This window comes from Amia ocellicauda, chromosome 17 (assembly GCF_036373705.1).
Source record: "Amia ocellicauda isolate fAmiCal2 chromosome 17, fAmiCal2.hap1, whole genome shotgun sequence".
NCBI lineage: Eukaryota > Metazoa > Chordata > Actinopteri > Amiiformes > Amiidae > Amia > Amia ocellicauda.
The window spans coordinates 18,994,926-19,013,815 of NC_089866.1; the positions used below are offsets into that span (position 1 = coordinate 18,994,926).

The following is an 18,890-nucleotide window of genomic DNA, read 5'->3' on the forward strand; positions in this document are numbered from 1 at the left end:
GCTTTTCCCTTAGTTTGATACCATAATCACCTGCTAATAAATCACCAGTTTATTGAAGCGCTCCCTGCTCGCCTCATTTTAAATAATGATTTTTGTTGTTTTATCTCAGTGATGGGCACACGCAATAAAAAAGCACGTTTCTCAACATCTGCAGCACCACTGATATTATCACAGAGAAGCTGAGTGCCTTAATGAGAAAGCCACCAATATCCTGCCGGCAGAGGCTTTGTGTTTGTTTTTTAAAGTGATTAACAGGAAATCAAAGACCTTCTCGATTAAAAAAAAAGAAAACATTTATCTCGGCTCATAAGCATAGCCTTCAAGGTTCTATAAACATGCATTTTTTGTACATGTATTCTGTATTTGTATGAAGTCCAATAGAAACATTTGGGCACCAACAATATTTATTTTTGTTATACATCTAGGTTTTATTCTTGTGCTCTGAGGGGTAATTGGTAAGCCTGGAAACAAAAATGTGGAAATGTCAAGAAACAAACTGAAGGAAAAGAGTTCATTTAAAAACACATTCTTGCTAAATCCTGTGTGTGGATCCCATCCAAAGGAAACACTGGACTAGGGCAAATACAAAGCCCTTACATTTGATCAGTCTTCAATTTGGCCATACTATTTTTTTTTACAATCTTTTGCAAATGATATTGAAGGTTACAAAAACAAAATCCCTAATTGTTTACTGAGGTTTTGTGTGAGTTTATTAGTAAAAATACATCATATACTGGGTAACCAAAACACAACTAGCAAATAATACACATTTTTTAAAAGGCAGGTGTCAAACAGATTTTTAAATACAACATCTAATTAGAATGACAAAGCCCGATGAAGGGTCTCTATTCAAATCACACGAAATCGAGGGCTTTAGGACCCGGGACGACACTTATTAGGGAGCCCCTCTACCTCCTCTCTGCGATACAGCTGATGTTTACAGCCATGGGTTTCGGTCACTCTTATTTTCTTTTATCTTTAATTTCTCTTTTCTCATTGTCCAATGGTCAGAACGGAGAACCCGGGCTACACGACCGTCCATTTGAGGTATTGAAACACCAGAATTTGGGTAAGAAAGTAGTGAGGGGATCCTCCCACCACCGTAAGGCCTATGAAGCCGGCGTGTCGAGTGAAAGCGCTCCCGAGAAATGGTGCGGCATTTACGGGTCACGAATAGTAGTGAGGTGCGCCATTGAATCCATTAAAACAAAGGACCGATGTTGTCACTTTCTGTCTCTGTGTATTCAGCACATCATAAAACAGAGCTATGCAATTACAATTAAAACATGATTTAAACGGCGAATGCGTGTTATTTTAATGTTATTAAATGGATGTTTTTGTCTGCCTTTGATAGTGGCTACATTTGACTGTGTGCTGCTACAATGTACCAGTAAAATTAGCAGAGTTGCCTGCTAAGAATAGTTGGCTAATGTGAAACTAATTATTAAAATAACATGATGTATTTTAGATTTGAGATTCATGTGATATCAATTAAGGGCACATCATTTTATTTAAATATATTGCTGACTAATAATGAATTTTGCATGTTTACCTGAGCTGTGAGAGCAAAGAGCTATGAAAATAAAGGCTGAAAAAAACCCCCAAAGAAACAGATTTGATTGCCTCCAGGTTCAGCATTCAGACTTGCAGCTCTAGAAGATGTGACACTTTAAGAGATAAGGGCCAACAAAATATTTCGCAGGTGGAGGAGAAATGACAGACAGAATTAAAATGTCAATTTGCGGAGGCTTATCTGGTAGAGAGAGAAAATATAAGAAAAATGTTAATAGAAAGAGACAAGGGAAAGAAAGTTATTAGATTTTTGCCTTCTGCAGTAAAGGGGGCCACATCTCATGAGAGCGGTTAAAAAAATAAAATAAAAAGTGGTGTGGTGAGAGATGTGGCTATCAAGGTGAAGAAAGAGTAGGGTGACTTCATCAAAGTTTGTGCTGCGCTCATCCACATTTTGAAAGCCTTTATTCAATGCTGCAGTTTATTTAGTTTAAACTTGAATCCTAGTTGTCACCTGTTTTGGTGCAAATGAAAGTGACAACAGGTGCACTGGAGAGGCAACAGCAAGACAACCCCCAAAAAGGGAATCGTTGTGCAGGCAATTGCTCTCTCCTTATCCTTCCTGACTGATTCTTCTCTAGTTTTGCGTTTTGCTAGTGTCCTTGTCACTACTGGTAGCATGAGGCGGTACCTGCAGCCCATTCAGGTTGTACAGGTAGTCCAGCTCCTCCAGGATGGCACATCCATATGTATCTGCTCCTTTGTGCGAGGAGGAACAGGAGGAGCACTGCCAGAGCCCTACAAAATGACCTCCAGCGGGCTACTGGTGTGCATGTTTCTGACCAAACTGTCAGAAACAGACTCCATGAGGGTGGCATGAGGGCCCGACGTCCTCTAGTGGGACCTGTGCTCTCAGCTCAATTGGCATTCGCCAGAGAACACCAGAATTGGTAGGTCCGCCATTGGCGCCCCGTTCTCTTCAAGGATGAGAGCACATGTGACAGATGTGAAAGAGTCTGGAGACGCCGTGGTGAATGTTATGCTGCCTGCACCATCATCCAACATGACTGGTTTGGGGGTGGGTCAGGAGGCATATCCTTGGAGGGTCGCACAGACCTCCACGTGCTAGCCAATGGTACCCTGACTGCTGTTAGGTACCGGGATGAAATCCTCAGACCCATCTTCAGACCTTACGCTGGTGCAGTGTGCCCTGGGTTCCTCCTGGTGCAGGACAATGCCCGGCCTCATGTGGCCAGAGTGTGTAGGCAGTTCCTGGATGATGAAGGCATTGATGCCATTGACTGGCCCTCATATTCCCCAGACCTGAATCCAATTGAGAACCTTTGGGACGTTATGTATCGGTGCATGCGACGCCGCCAAGTAGCGCCACAGACTGTCCAGGAGCTCACTGATGCCATGATCCAGGTCTGGGAGGAGATCCCCCAGGACACTATCCACCGTCTCATCAGGAGCATGCCCAGATGTTGTTGGGAGTGCATACAGGCACGTGGGGGCCATACACACTACTGAGTCACATTATGAGTTGCCGTGATGAAATTCACGCAAGTTGGAACAGCCTGTGATTTCAATTGTTTACTTTCGGTGTGAGTTCGAATCCAGCTCTTAGTCGGTTGGTGATTTTGGTTTCCATTGACCGTTGTTACGTCATTTTGTTCTCAACGAATTACACAATGTACAGTAAAGATTTTGATCTTTAATATATTTTGTTCATCGAGATCCGATGTGTGATTTTAGTGTTCCCTTAATTTTTTGGAGCAGTGTATTAGTGTATCAGTGCCTTAAGAGTAGCTTCATCTAGTCTTTTGTTATTATTTAGTTGGAAGCTGGGATCAGTTCCCTAAGACAGATTGTGTGTTCCTTTTTGTGTCCCGCAGCCCTGCTAGTGAGCGTGCTCAGTGTGCTCCTGGTAGTCATGATCGTGATAGCGGTGTGTGTGTACAAGCCTCTACGCCGCCGCTAGCCTCTCACCGGGACTGGCTTGAGGCCACACTGCCGTCTGCCCGGGACACTGGATCTCCAGACCAACCTCCTCGTCCTCAGGACCGCGTGTCCTCTCCCGGCGACGTCATGGTGCCACACCTGCAATCTCTGTTCACCTGCTTGCTTATGCCTTTTGAGGCCCCATTTCTCTCCCATCCCTCAAAAGGAGTCACAGATTCACTCCCTCCCCACCCTCGTTCCATACTCCCGAGTCTGTCAACATGTACCTGTACGTATTAAACTACTGCGGCCAAATCCTGGAGTGAGAGAACGGCCATTCTTAAGCACCTCTCTCGATATTTGTGATGCACTTGGAGGATGCATTCCTTACAGAATATGACATTGCACTGATTGTGTGGTTCCTGTATGTTTGTTTTTTTCTTTTAATTTTGATTTCTTTGTCTTATAAGCATCTTGTAAAAAAAAGAAACCGCCAAATAACCTTAAGTCAAGTAGCTTCCTTATTGGAAACAAATTACACACACTACCATAAGTAAGTATCCTGATGGGTAATAAACATTCCAGAAAAGAGTGGACTGGAGCCTCACGTTCCTCTCTGTGACTCATGCTTGCGCGGTTATTAGTGAGGGTAATGGAGATAGTATTGGATTGCTGGTCATCCAGGGGAAAGGCCCATTTTCTGACAACTGGACTGTATTTAAGGAAAGGTTTTGGGGCGGGGGGGGTGTAGAGCTGGCCTCTGACTACTAGTATTTTGTTTTTGTTTTACTTTTCCCCCTGCCCATTGTTGTATAGTTTAGTTATGCACTGGACTGTAATTGACTTATAGCACAATCTTGTGTAATAATTATTTAATGGGGACCTTCAGTTCTAGAGAATGTTGACGTGTTGGTTTCATCTTAAGTTGTATGTAACAGCTGCTGCTTTATTTATGACACTGACCTGCACTTTCGTTTTTGGTTAAAATATGATTTCTATATTTTTGTATGTCTTATTTATTAACATTTAAGGTTTTTGTTTAATCATACTTATTTATTGTAACGTTGATTTTTCAATCATTAGTATTTAATGTTTTTGTTTCTTCACACTTTCATCATTGTGTAGAAATCTGGAATAAAACCTCTCAATGCTGGCTGGAATTCACTTGTGTTTTGGAACTTATTCTTTATGTGTGGTAACAGTAAATACAATTCCCACTGCTGATTTTTACATGTTACTATGAGAAGTGTATTTAAATGTGTAGTTTCAGATATGTCAGATTGTATGTATGTGGTTGTTATGTATATCAAAGCGAAGGACAGATTGATCTAAAATGGGTAAAGGTGTAATGTACAGAAGTATTTTGGAAGTTTTTATGAAATCTGTAAAACAGTATAACAAGGGATCAAATACAGTTAAGCCTCTAACTAATTAGTCAGTGTTGCTTTGTTGTTTTCCAGTTGGCTTTAATCCAGCACAGACTCCTTATGAAGAATAGTTTTCCTTCTAATTGTATTCCACCTGTCAGAGCCGTTGTGCTGATGATCTGTTCTGTGGGTTCTCAGAAATGACCATTCCTGTAGGAGAAATCCAGATGACTCGCAACATTTGTCATAGTTGAATTCCATTTAAAGAAAGGATTAGATGGTATTGCATTTATTTTTGTTTTTGTTTTAAATAAATTCAGACGTCCCATTACAGATAATCCTTTCTTCTGTAGTTCTGCAGCATCACACTCCCTCGGTTACAGCCTCACAACTTTCCCGCTCTGAAATCTGAATTATTTTTCCCGTTGTGGACGATACTGAGAGTCCATGAGGAATCCAGCTAAGAGGAGCGAAGATCTGGAAAGAAGACCTGATCGTAAACGCTACGCTTACGGACAGATGGCAGTTTAGCACACTGATCCTTTCAGGTTAGTCCAGTCCTTTTCTCTGTGTCCGTCAAACTGTGGAGCAAGTGTCAGTTGGGTACCACTGCCGCCTGTGTTGTACCTTCACTTGAGAATTGACTGTATTCTGTGGTGCACTCCTCGTCTGTGGGCAACCTCGCACCAGCACCACATTCATTAAAGAAAAACAAAGCAGAGAAAACAAGTCCTCTAGACCAGAGCCATGGAAACAGAGTGCCTGGCTGCTGTACTTCCCTCATGCTGTTCAACTGAGCGATCTCAAGTACCTTTAAAGGTTTTATTCATGTTTTTATTTATTACATAGAGATTACTCCTTAAAAAAAACACACACACATTATTTTTCTTTACAATGTCTGTCTGGCTTTTCTGGAAATGAATGTCTTTTTTTCTCTATGTGCTTTTAAACTGAAAAGACCTTTCACCATAGGTTGGTTATTGGCACAAGAAGATCATTCTCTTCCTGACCTGTTGATAACTGTTCAGTTTTTAGGGAAAGAAAAAACTAGATAGTCAAATAAACATCCATTCTGAATTTTGCTAAGGAGTATAGTTTGTAGTGGTTTAATTGGAGCATTATGTATAGTTTGTATGTATAGAGGAGCCAGTTGGCACAACAGTGTAATGTTAATTACTTAAAGTTAACATTCTTGGCCAAACATATTTGTGTAAGTTAAATTGTGTACTTGAAAGGAACAATTTAAAATCTGAAAGCCATTCTTTATTTAGGCCTATTTGTTTATTTTTTTTATTCAGTTTGCACCTTGCATGCATTCAGTATGTTGACTTTTGCAGTTTGACTCCTCTAATTCAAGCACACTGCCCAATTTGAATAAGCTGATAATGCACAGAGCTCTCACTGATGTCTGCTAAAGCCTGAAGTATCCACCTCAGAAGACTGATTAAAGTATAAAGGCAATCGGTTGGACGGGGTTATGGCTCTTCTGAAACGCACTTCAGAAATTAAGAATCGCAGCTTTGGACTTCAAACATGCCACCAAATGTCATTCAAATGTCTGCTGAGATTAGAGCCTGTCAATAACTCATTAGCCTACCTGCGGTACCAACGCGACCATTGCAAGTACAAATGCAAAGAAATCCCTGTATAAATTGTATTACATACATATTTAAATGTCAAATTTAACACACACGCATATCTAAATAGACATTACATATTTATCTACATACTGTATGTTTGTGTGTGTGTGTGTGTGTGTATATATATATATATATATATATATATATATATACACACACACACACACACATCTCATCACTACCATCAGCCTATCCATCTGCTCTGGATGTAGGCCTCCACAATGTTTCCACATAGTTCAATCCATAGCTTTTCTTTTCCATGTCACACCTACAAAGTTTATAATTTGATCTTCCCATTATTCTGAGTGATCACCTTTATCCTATAGTGAAACATTTCTATCCTGATGGGAGTGGTCTCTTCCAGGATGACAATGCCCCCATCCACAGGGCACGAGGGCTCACTGAATAGCGTGATGAGAATGAAAATGATGTGAATCATATGCTATGGCCTTCAGTCACCAGATTTCAACCCAATTGAACACCTATGGGAGATTTTGGACCGACGTGTTAGACAGCACTCTCCACCACCATCATCAAAACCCCAAATGAGGGAATATCTTTTGGAAGAATGGTGTTCATCCCTCCAGTAGAGTCCAGAGACTCGTAGAATCTGTGCCAAGAGCATTGAAGCGGTTCTGGCGGCTCCTTACTGAGACACTTTATGTTGGTTTTTCCTTTAATTTGTCACCCATCTGGAGATAGATATGTAGTGAATGGGTCATGGGTTTAATCCTAGGTGGGAGCCCTGCTGTTGTACCCTTGAGCAAGGTTCAGTACTGTGCAAAAGTTTTAGGCAGGTGTGAAAAAATTCTGTAAAGTAAGAATGCTTTCAAAAATAGACATGTTAATAGATTATATTTATCAATTAACTAAATGCAAAGTGAGTGAACAGAAGAAAAATTACATCAAATCCATATTTGGTGTGACCACCCTTTGCCTTCAAAACAGCATCAATTCTTCTAGGTTCACTTGCACACAGTCAGGGATTTTGTAGGCACATAGTCAGGTGTATGATTAAACAATTATACCAGACAGGTGCTAATGATCATCAATTCAATATGTAGGTTGAAACACAATCATTAACAAAAACAGAAACAGCTGAGTAGGAGGAATAAACCTGGGTGAGGAACAGCCAAACTCAGCTAACAAGGTGAGGCTGCTGAAGACCGTTTACTGTCAAAAGTCATACACCATGGCAAGACTGAGCACAGCAACAAGACACAAGGTAGTTCTACTGCATCAGCAAGATCTCTCCCAGGCAGACATTTCGAGGCAGACAGGGGTTTCCAGATGTGCTGTCCAAGCTCTTAAGGGCAACGTTGAGGACTGTAGACTCAGTGGTTGGCCAAGGAAACTTACTGCAGCAGATGAAAGACACATCATGCTTACTTCCCTTCGTAATCAGAAGATGTTCAGCAGTGCCATCAGCTCAGAATTGGTAGAAAACAGTGGGACCCTGGTACACCCATCTGCTGTCTGGAGAAGTCTGGTCAGAAGTGACCTTCAAGGAAGACTTGCGGCCAAAAAGCCATACCTCTGACGTGGTAACAAGGCCAATTATGCATGAAAACACAGGGGTGCAGAAAAATGGCAGCAGGTGCTCTGAAATATTTGGCCGTAGCAGAAGGCAGTTTGTTTGCCGAAGGGAGAGCAGTACACGAATGAGTGTCTGCAGGCAACAGAGAAGCATGGTGGAGGTTCCTTGCAAGTTTGGAGCTGCATTTCTGCAAATGGAGTTGGGGATTTGGTCAGAATTAATGGTCTCCTCAATGCTGAGAAGTACAGGCAGATAATTATCCATCATACAATACCATCAGGGAGGCATCTGATTGGCCCCAAATTTATTCTGCAGCATGACAACAACCCCAAACATACAGCGACAGTCATTAAGACCTATCTTCAGCATAAAGAAGAACAAGGAGTCCTGGAAGTGATGGTATGGCCCCCACAGAGCCCTGATCTCAACATCATCGAGTCTGTCTGGGATTACATGAAGAGAGAGAAGCAACTGAAGCTGCCTTAATCCACAGAAGAGCTGTAGTTAGTTCTCCAAGATGTTTGGGCCAACCTACCAGCCGAGTTCCTTCAAAAACTGTGTGCAAGTGTACCTAGAAGAATTGAGGATGTTTTGAAGGCAAAAGGTGATCACACCAAATATTAATTAGATGTAGATTTTTCTTCTGTTCACTCATTTTGCATTTAGTTAATTGATACATATAAATCTATTAACATGTCTATTTTTGAAAGCATTCTTACTTTACAGCATTTTTTCACACCTGCATAAAACTTTTGCATAGTAGTGTACTTTACCTAGATTGCTCCAGCAAATGCTCAGCTGTATAAATGGGTAAAATGTAAAAAATAACATGTTGTCTGCTAAGAAATTGAGATATATATATATAAAAAAAAAAAAACACACAAACACCTTTACTGGTGACTAATAGTATTTCTTTAAAATCATTGATTTGCATACAAAATGCATGAATTTGTTGTTGGTTACAATCACAATGAAGGATAGTTTTTAGCTGAATCTTAAAAATGGTATTTAAGGGCATTTGGTGTAAGAGGGAACATTGTACTGAAACCACTTACAGGATTTTTTTTTTAGTTCCCTTATGTTTTTTATTAATGAGTGGGTATTTGAAGTTACACAAGATTGTAAGACTGAAGAGAAGGGAACAGGATTGGTTATCCATTGTAACAAATTTCTCATTCAGGATACACAAATACAATCTATGAATAATCCTATTCAGATCTGTTGTGCATGGTGCATGGGCTGGTAATCTTTTGGAATTGAATTACAATGCCATTTACAGTGAAGGTTCCTCCTACATAACATGGAGATGCCTGTGTGTACATCCACAGTAATACTCTTATGGCAACAAATTGAATCAACGGAACCTGTTAAGAAACTCGTAATGACAGTTCAGTCTAAATGTCCCAGATGTTGGAATGTATTAAATAACAAGTAGGTGGTAGCTATGTTTAGTAACCAAAACTAGATACAAAGTAACACTTCATATGCATGTACCACCCCAGAGCGGTGCACAAGACAATCGGATCACTCGCACCAAGAACAAACATGAGCACAGTCGCAAAAACATGGATTACAGACAGCCAAGAGAAGCATTTTCAGAATGGCAAACCCCTTTTAAATTAAACTTTGCAATCATTAGGTTATATTTGGAATATATATATATATATTTGTTACAATTATATAATCAAATTACATCTGTCCGTTCATTGGTCTGTGTTCATACTTTCCTGCTGCAGCAAACACATTTCTGATAATTACTCAATACTCTGAATGTGTCCGTTATCTTCCAGTCAAATACAGATACAATATACTGAACTGCAACTTTAATTTAATTTACAATCTACTGCATTTGGAAATTTGGACCCTGAGATAACTGGCATATAGCTTATAAAAGGATGCACTGTAATGGTCCTGTCAGTATATACTGTACCTGACAAACAGGAACGCAAGAACACACTGCCACCATCTGGAGAGTTCAATACCAATCCCAGCAGCATGAAACCGGTAACTGAATGGATTTACAATAGGAAAACAGAGTGTGGTACAAATCTTAATAATAATACATCATTTTCTTTTAGTTAGACAATGCAATACATTTTGCCTGTAATACATTTGAAGCAGAAGATGAAAATGGTAATAAAGTGCTTTTATTTATGCAAGACGACATTTTCAAGGTTAAACTGGCATCAGTTAACATTTTATTGAAGAGCATCCTTATACAAATTAGAATATTTTAAAAAAGTGTACTCTGTGGCTAATTTAATGCATCATAAAATATCCACCAGATATTACTAATAATAAATTGATCTTCTTAGCAAACTTAAGCTTTCAAGACAACAAATAATCATGAATTAGGGTCTGTACTCATAAACATTAGCACAACACTAGTTTCGCACAAGATTTTCTTTCGTCAAAGCAAAAACAAGGTTATCATTTATACTGTGTAGAAAAGATAAATAAGTCGTCGATTCCAACCCCTGAAGTGTTTGTGAGAGACTCTGTTAAAACTGATTTTTATTTATCAAACCCACTGTGCTACAAAAGATGCACGCAAACCCAAAGCATTAGGAACCTCTGCAGTATAGAGTACCAGCCCCATTAAATTAGATTTCTGTATGTAGATCCTTTACTTTTCATCCTAATACTCCAGCAACTTTAATATTCCACATTATGCATCTTTGTATTTTGGGACAAAAGTGTATTGTAATATATATTGCATCCATTTTTTGTGACATGAAAATGCATGAGATAAAACAACTACAAAAATGGTTTCATTGTCATACCAGTCTGAAAAAAAGTTTGGTGTAAGTACAAATTGCACAACACTGGCGAATGGTATATTAAAATTGTCAATTCTCATGTGATGTTAATGTTGACACTAGTGAGATTTATTAAAGGCTGACTGCTGTCTCATCTTGGTTATGAGCATCATGAATAAAACCTAAATAGTACTGAAATTAATGTTCTGGCACATTAACGCTTTGTCAATATGGTGAACTTAAAAACACTGAACCCATACTGATAATATGTGCGGTTTATATCCTGATAGGGTGTGTGAATAACATCCGGACTACACTGCATCAATGACTGATCCTATAAACACTGGCCGTGCTTTTTGACACCCAGTTGATGTCTTAATGTTGCCTGGTGAGAATTCCATTAGTGAGAATATGATCTGATTTTCAAGAAACTTCCTTTTTTTACAGGACAGACGTAGTAATGACAAGACGTACCCTCGAGGTATTCATGATCTTAGACTATGTAATGCCTGATCCTTAGGTCTCACCCCAATCCCACACTGCCTCTCTGACTAACAGAACAGTCCGTCTCTCAGTCTCCCCCCCTGCCCAGCAACATTCACCCTTCCATCCCATCCGCCATGGACACGAACACAGACTCGGCTGCCCTTGACATTCTGGAGGTCACAAATTTCCCAGTTCACAGCTCCATAATCTGAACATCACTGGCCCCAAGCTGTGGATAAAACCAGCAACATGTGCACATAACGCATGGCAGCAGCTCAGCAGCAACAAATAAAGTCTGCTTAGAAACATGTGTCTCTACAAACTTAGATAGGGATAAAAAAAAGATAAAAACAGTAAAAAAAAAAAAAAAAAAAAAAAAAAGTTTCACATGTTAACCAAAAGTGCTTTAGTGGGGGGTTCCACTGCTACATCTTACATTTTTCTTTTGTCTTCGTTTGGCTGCCGCGTGGTGGAGTGCAGGTGTTCTCTGTGGCGGGCAAGATTGCTGTTCCTGGGTTTGGAAAGTGGTGCAGCTATGGCAAAAGGTCTCCCTTTTTATTTTTCAGTGAGTGAAAGCTGCAATATTCGCTCCAGCTCCTCCTCCTCCTCTTTTCTTCGTCTCTGCTCTTCCTCCTGCTGCCGGGCCGACAGCTGCATGGCCAGCTTGAGGTCCGAGTCTGGGCTGGCTGCGGAGGCCGAGCTGGCGGGACCCACTGTGGCACCCAGGTCTACGAGGAGGCCTTCTGGCACGGCCCTAGAATCACAGCAACAGTGTGTGACGGGAATGGGGATTCCCCCGAGGAGGACAGTATGTGTGTGTCATCAGATTTGGATTCTCTCACTTACCTCTCACTCTGGCTGTCAAACATGGACTCAGGAAGCACTCCATTGGCATCTCCCCAAGATGGATGCTGGACAAATCAAACCAATGGCACAATTTGCAATGGCACACACAAATGTATAATTATGAAGGTTTTACATAATTTTTATTCTGAAGTTATTTAATAAATCTATTTTGCTTGTAACTGCAACGTAAGAGGAAAGAACACAGTGTTGAATCGACTTTTTTATGGAATACCCAGTTGTGTGTTTTGTATACGCAGCGGGCAGACCCTGACCTGGCCTGATCCTCCGCTACTGGACTCCAGCAGGCTCTGGTGGATGGCGTACTGCAACAGATCTTCGTCGTGGTTCGGGACAGGGGTTGCTCTGGTGCTGCCCCGGTGATGGTACTGTGGGGGCACCTCAAACACTGACGGGCACACCTGGAATGGGGCATCGGCAGGGGCTGGGAGACACAAGCTCACAACTGAGACAAACTGAGACCAGACACTGCTCGCTGGACCAGAATATAAGCAAGCCTTGTGACCCAACTACAAGTAACAACATTTCTATATCACTTAGTCTAGCTGAGGCTCTCGGTTACAGGCCAACACCTTCAGAAAGTCAGTAAGCCGGAGCTCTGATGGTTGCTGTGCTCATACCTGTGGACGCGGCCTCTCCCTGAGTGGGTGTCGTGGCTGCTGTGGAGGTTGAGGAGTCTATTGGCTCCCCTGTAGCACACTTGTTCACATTGCCAAATGTAATGCGAGCGTTCAGCACGTGAAACAGAGGGATCTCTGAAAGAGGGGATACGTGGAGATGAGAAAACTGATGCAATTGAACTCGGTCTCGCTTGTTAGAAACCCAGCTCACACTCAAGATCGTTTCGGGTTGATTCAGCGTATAACTGCAATTTAAGAGTTTCGTGGTGTCCTGTAGATTTGTTTGGCATCTTTAGAAGAGTTACGAGACAGAGAAATGAACCAAGGAGCAGTAGGTCAGAGGCCGGTACCTATCTTGATTGGAAATCCGGGCGGGAATTTCAACGTGACAAAGTCCTTGAGCCTGGCAAAGTGTGTGCTGGTCCGGGCCATCAGGTCAATGATAGGGGTGACTTCGTTCACTAGTGACAGAGGGTGCTCCTCACTCATCCACAAGGTGGCTTTAAACCTGGTGCCACACAGCAAGAGAACAAGAAATAAAAAGCAGAATTAGGTCCCTTAGCATTATTAGTCATCATGAGACTTTAGAGACTTGGAAACACAAAACATGAAAACGCAGGAAGTACGCACTCTCTTAGCAGTCCTGTTTGTTAGAATAAATACATAAATACATACATTATTTCGGAAGTTCTAAAAATAAAGACATCATAGAAACGTGTTTACTGCTGTGCCGGTGACAGAAGCTGTGCTCTGTAGTTTTCAGAATAACCACAGAGCTGTAAAGATTGCACAGGAAACAGGCAGTTGCACAAGTGCTACTGCAATACTTTGACCATTATGACAGAGTCCTACTTTTGGGTCCGGATGGTGAGTTCAATGGGCCGTCCTATATCTCTGTCCTGGAGGTCGAAGTCGGGGTTGAAGTACTCCTCTGGGGTGATGGCAGTTGGGTTGGTTGCGGTTGCGTACTCTAAAGTGAGGTCCTTCAGACAACAACAAACAAAAACAAAAAATCAGAGATGTTTAGCATTCTAATGCCAGCCTGCCTGTATAAGACACTGGTTAAAGATTGGGGTGTATATTGTATTTGTAGGTACTTCATTTATATCAAGTCATCAAATAAATTCAGTTGTCCTTCAAGTCTAAAAAATTGAGTTCAATGTACTTCAGAGCAATACAATTCCTTACCCCTTGCGCACTGAAATGCTGCTCCACAGTTCCTAAAAGAGACTCCAAGATGTTCCTCTCATCTACAGAACGAGGAGAAAAATAAAATGTAGAATTTAACATTTTCTAAAGAGCACTGTTTTTTTAATTGTTTTATTTCCCATAGGAAAACTTATTGCAGCATTAGTTGACATCTATACTACCAGTCAAAAGTTTTAGAACACGCCCATTTTTCCAGTTTTTAGTGAAATATAAGCAGTTCAAGTCCAGTGAATAACCTGAAATGGTACCAAGGTAAGCAGAAAACTGACAGAGGTAAAAAAAAAAAAAGTTTAGTACACTGAGACATTAAACTGCGTAAATTTAAATAAAAACTGGAAAATGGAGGTGTGTTAAGACTTTTGACTGGTACTGTGCGAGCAAAAGCCTCACAGCATTCTGGAGTTCTTGGGAATGAAAGTTCTCTGGGTTCTCTATGGAAGCAGGACCTCAACATATGTGGCACAGCAGTCACACTGGGCATGCTGCTTCTTGTTAGGCAGCAGGATTCATAATGTACTGCACTTATGCACATTTCAGCAGGAGAGCTGGTCTTAACAGGAATGCCATGCCATGTATTGACATATCAGACAAATCTTCTCAAGTCACATTTAGGATGTGTAGAAGGCAATGCACTCTATTTGGTGAAGCTCCTACAATGCAGTATGTTTTACCTTTTTTCCTGGCCTTCTCCTCATCTGTAAGGTGCTCTGTCCTTGTTCGAATCACCACATTGACATTATTAACCGTGAACACCTGCAACATAAAAAACAGTCCCAATAGAGACCAGAGGCCTTATCTTGAAAAACAAATTCAGGCAAACTTGTCAACCGTGTGATGCAGGAAGCGACACCCAGTGAGGCAGTGACAGATGCCACCCAGGCTCAGAGCTATAATAACTAAAAATACTCGGGCAAACTCAAGGGACAATGCATGTTATTCCTTTATCTTAAAATAACTGTATAGTTACTTTGTCGCTCACCTTAGCTTCAAATCCATTGACAACCTCTGTTTTTTCAGATCTCCAACCCCAGATTCCAGACTTATTTCTATGGGAAACACAACATTTATATTATTATTATTATTTGTTAATGAGGATTCTAAGTTGCTTTTCTCTAAGTACATGACCACACAGTCTCTCGGTCTGCCTTCAACAAGATCCTTATCACAGTATTTCAGTTTTGTTACACAATCTACTAAACCTTCTATTGTTACTTTGCTACATCTAATAGAGCAGGTTTAGTTTCTAATAAACGTTCTTGAACTAGACCCAAATTACTCACTTTTGTCAATGCAAACCTCAAACCCACACCGTCTCCCAGTTGCTCAGTTTTATACACCACTCCAAAAATGCAGTAATCTAGTTTCAGTTCTAACTAATGCAAAAGTCTGCTTTCTTGTCTTTGAAGTGTGAAATCGCACTGCTGCCCACTTCCAGGAAGCAACAAAGGCCACTCAAATTGATCCATGAAGCCCCCACCCCCCCAGAGAAGCCTTGCCTCTCGAAGGCGATGTTGTGCGTGTCCAGGTAGGTGTTGACAATCGGTGAGGTCAGGCGCTTTGCCACTTCCTGCACTGCAGGCTGCATGGAGTGCAGAGTGACATCCTCTATCTCCCGGGAGATATCGAAGCGCTCCGTGTCCACAACCTCTTCGTCGTGGTTCACCTCCATCAGCTCTGCACAGCTATCTGCACAGCACACACCGAGACGGGGAAAAGGATGCAGGGAACATTTCATATTTTATTTTATCAAATTAGCAGACAAATATAATTCTCTGGTTTTGATAGCTTTTGTTTAATTCCTTTTGTACAGTCACCAGGCCGCCTTGTTATCCAGCGAACTCTGGCACTGGCGAGATGACGCTGGCACTCACCATCTCCTTTGAAAATGTAGCTCCTCCGCCCCCTGATCCAGGTCATGTTCTCAAAGCCCAGCAGGGTGGCGTCCACACGCAGGTTAGCACCGCTTTTCCAGATCCGACACACGTCGCTGGGGCACATCCGAGACACCAGAGGGACTGAGGGACAGGGAGCAACGCACAGTTATTGATAGAACAAAATCAGTAAGAAAAGAAAACTTTCATTTTTGGAGGATTTGATTGGTCAACAAACTCACAAACTATTAGACACCAATTAGCCTTCCCAAAATCAATATCAATGTCAATGCAGCAACGACAGTGTAATGGACTTACTCCAACTTGTAAACTCCCACTTCATTTCCATGTAGAAATCTGGAGACTATAGAAGAAAACAAACAATGAAAGGTCACTCTTTGTTTAGGATTATATCAGTTCTCAGAGGAGGAGGACAGGTGTGGCTTTAATAAGAGCTAACCAATTAACTTTCATTAGTTTTATAAAATACATTCATACTTGCAAAACATTACATACCAGGCATAGTCATTAAAACATACAAGAACACATGCCTCTATAGCTGTAGGTTTATTTTTTATAGGTGTTATCATAGCAGTTACAATAAATATGTAAAACATTTCCACAGAACAAACTGACAACTTACTACCATAACTATGTGTTGACTAATACTGTGGAAGCATGAGGAAGTGTTGCAACAGAAAATGCTAAAGCCATATTTGCAGGCAAGTTGGACTTTGCATGCCTCTCATTAGGACTTCAGTGTGTACTATACAAGGAAGAAATCAGGTGATTTTTGTAGGAGTGGCGCACTGTGGGAAGAAGCGGCGAGAGAGTGGCACCTCGCGGATCTTGCAGAGTAGTTCAGGCACTCCTGCCAGGGCTGTGGAGGCTTTGAGGTAGTCCCGTCTCTGCAGAACCAGCTGCACCATCTCTGGATCCCCGGTGCTGACTGCTTCCTGCAGTGCTGCATACATGACACACACAGGACAAGACCGTGACAAGCTGCTCTTAGGCACCCTTCATCAACCTACAGATATACCTTCTGAGTGGTATGTTCCCATGTCGGGGTGAATGTCCCGGCACTAACATCTGGAATGACAACGAGAGGATGTCTTTGACCTGCAACAATAAGACAATCCCTCACCTGTCCATCCCTTGGCGTTTTCTTTGGTTACTTCGGCGTTGTGTCTCAGCAGAACCCTCACAGACTCCAAATGGCCTAAAGACACGGCCAGGTGTAGTGGGGTGCGCCCACGGGGGTCAACCTCCTCTATATTGTGCTGTGAGAAGTAGAAAGACAATCATGAATTGAAACAAGTTATCTACACTATGGAAGAAAACCCCACATCAATAAACTACTAATGTATTTGGCAAAAATGATCAGGGTGAACTCACTTCTGCATTTAAGGGACAGGTCTGAGGGAGACGTGTGAAGACAGTCATACAAACAGATGGATAATGTAAACCGTCTGATTAACAACAGTATACAAAACAGTAAAATGTATAAATGCAAAGGTGGCTTTGAAAGGCCACTTGTGTACACAATTAAAGAAATGCAAACAATAACACAGGTCCCCCATGCTTTCACTTTGACCTGTGTCTCTATATTAAAATCGCATTTTAGAAGAACTGAGTTGTAAAAGCGACGAAACATGCAACCCTGAACAAACACTCAGTAGCTTAGATGACTCCACCGTGATCTCACACGTCATAATGCTACAAAGTCCCGTTTACAATTGATCACGTCATGTTTGTAACCATATCTCGATCTGTGCTGTATCCATAGATTCATGATTTCAACACTTAATCCACACAGGGGAAAAAAAAAAAAAAAAGCTGCACATGGCTACTCTCGCCTGCTAGAAGAAGAAAAATAACTTCAACACTTAAACTGGAAATTAAAAACAAATACACATATAACATGCATGTCTGATTTCACAGACCAGGCACAGCTAGGGCTAGGCAATCCATCCACGCCGCTTGTGAGGCGACGTATGCCATTGCGTTCATTTGTGGAGAATAAGCTGTAAATCAAAATGCATGTAGACCTGTATATATATATATATATATATATATAGAGAGAGAGACATAAAAATCACAGCTAAATCACATACCTTGCGGATGTCTTTCTCCAAATCCCTGTAGTTGTTTTCCCAGACTAGAGAATGGAGTGGAAACTTAACCCTGAAATCTTCGGCGGCGGAACACATTCTCTCGAAGAACTTCTTTCCCCCAGAAATGGCATGAAACACTATAGTAATGATGCCCTGCCTGGAGAAATGCCGAAGGAGACGACAATAAACGTGTGGCGAGCCAAGCTACACGTACCAACTAAATATACAACATATATCTATCTAGCGGCGCTAACTTTTCAAAATAAAACTTTTGAGAAACAAGGAAGTGACAGCTCAGGACCATTCTTTACGTAGGGGGGTTCATATCAAAATGAGCGCCTCCTTACACCTCACCAGTCTTGTCTTTTTTTTCTTCTAAAGTTATGTTTTCATATATTTTTGGCAAAGTCGGCTCATGCCAAAGTTGTATTATTACCTACACTTTTAAATTAGATTAAAAAAAAAAAAAAACGCCCGTGCGTATAAAAATGATTAGCTCCAAAACAAAGACGTAACCATTCCGGTATTACTTAGGGGAGTTGCTATAACTTAAAACAAGTTACAGATGTCTAAACCACTAACGTCAATGTAATCAAAGCAAATGATCTGCATTTATACGCGATTTCACATTCGGACTTGTGTTTTATTCAACTTGTGTTTGCGTCCCACTTTAGATGCGAGTGCTCCCCGTTTTGTGATAGCCTATCAACTACGCAACTTACCTAAACGGGTTTTCTTTTGCTAGCCGTTGTTACGCAGGCCACTCGACGGGATTGCGCATCTGCGGTTCAAGAATACCGCTCTGTACGTTCGTGACCCAGAACTCTGACAGACGGAGGTTTTTTCCCCCGTCCTGTCTGCTGAAGGCGAGCGCCCGATAGTACTATTGCGCAGCGGCCAGGCTCCGCGCTGGGCTCCGCGCTACGAATGTTCCGCACTTTCCTTCCGTGAATGCGATCGGCCTCCGCTC

The 18,890-nt window shown here is 41.4% G+C and overlaps 1 protein-coding gene and 1 long non-coding RNA gene across 2 annotated transcripts; one reads left to right on the forward strand and one right to left on the reverse strand.

The window, feature by feature from the left end:
* Positions 1-892: 892 nt before the first annotated feature.
* Positions 893-4,613, forward strand: LOC136712626 (uncharacterized). The gene is made up of 2 exons (XR_010804864.1): positions 893-1,069; positions 3,408-4,613. It is a non-coding gene; the product is annotated as an uncharacterized LOC136712626 (long non-coding RNA).
* A 5,515-nt stretch (positions 4,614-10,128) lies between these two features.
* ankrd13a (ankyrin repeat domain 13A) lies at positions 10,129-18,761 on the reverse strand. The gene is made up of 16 exons (XM_066689300.1): positions 18,643-18,761; positions 17,921-18,077; positions 16,951-17,086; positions 16,646-16,770; positions 16,125-16,170; positions 15,807-15,950; positions 15,432-15,621; positions 14,915-14,981; positions 14,607-14,688; positions 13,915-13,976; positions 13,579-13,709; positions 13,077-13,234; positions 12,727-12,861; positions 12,361-12,530; positions 12,089-12,153; positions 10,129-11,996 (listed from the first exon to the last, which is right to left on the reverse strand). The coding sequence occupies exons 2-16, from the start codon at positions 18,014-18,016 to the stop codon at positions 11,798-11,800; spliced, it is 1,806 nt and encodes a 601-aa protein (XP_066545397.1). The 5' UTR covers positions 18,017-18,077; positions 18,643-18,761; the 3' UTR covers positions 10,129-11,797.
* Between the last annotated feature and the right edge of the window lie 129 nt (positions 18,762-18,890).

Coding starts and splice junctions, on each gene's coding strand:
- ankrd13a (XM_066689300.1), bottom strand. CDS start 18,016: ATGTGTTCCGCCGCCGAAGATTTCAGGGTTAAGTTTCCACTCCATTCT. Junction 16,171..16,645: donor TACTCTGCAAGATCCGCGAG/GTGCCACTCTCT, acceptor TTTCTTCTATAG/TCTCCAGATTTCTACATGGA. Junction 15,622..15,806: donor CTACATTTTCAAAGGAGATG/GTGAGTGCCAGC, acceptor TGTGCTGTGCAG/ATAGCTGTGCAGAGCTGATG.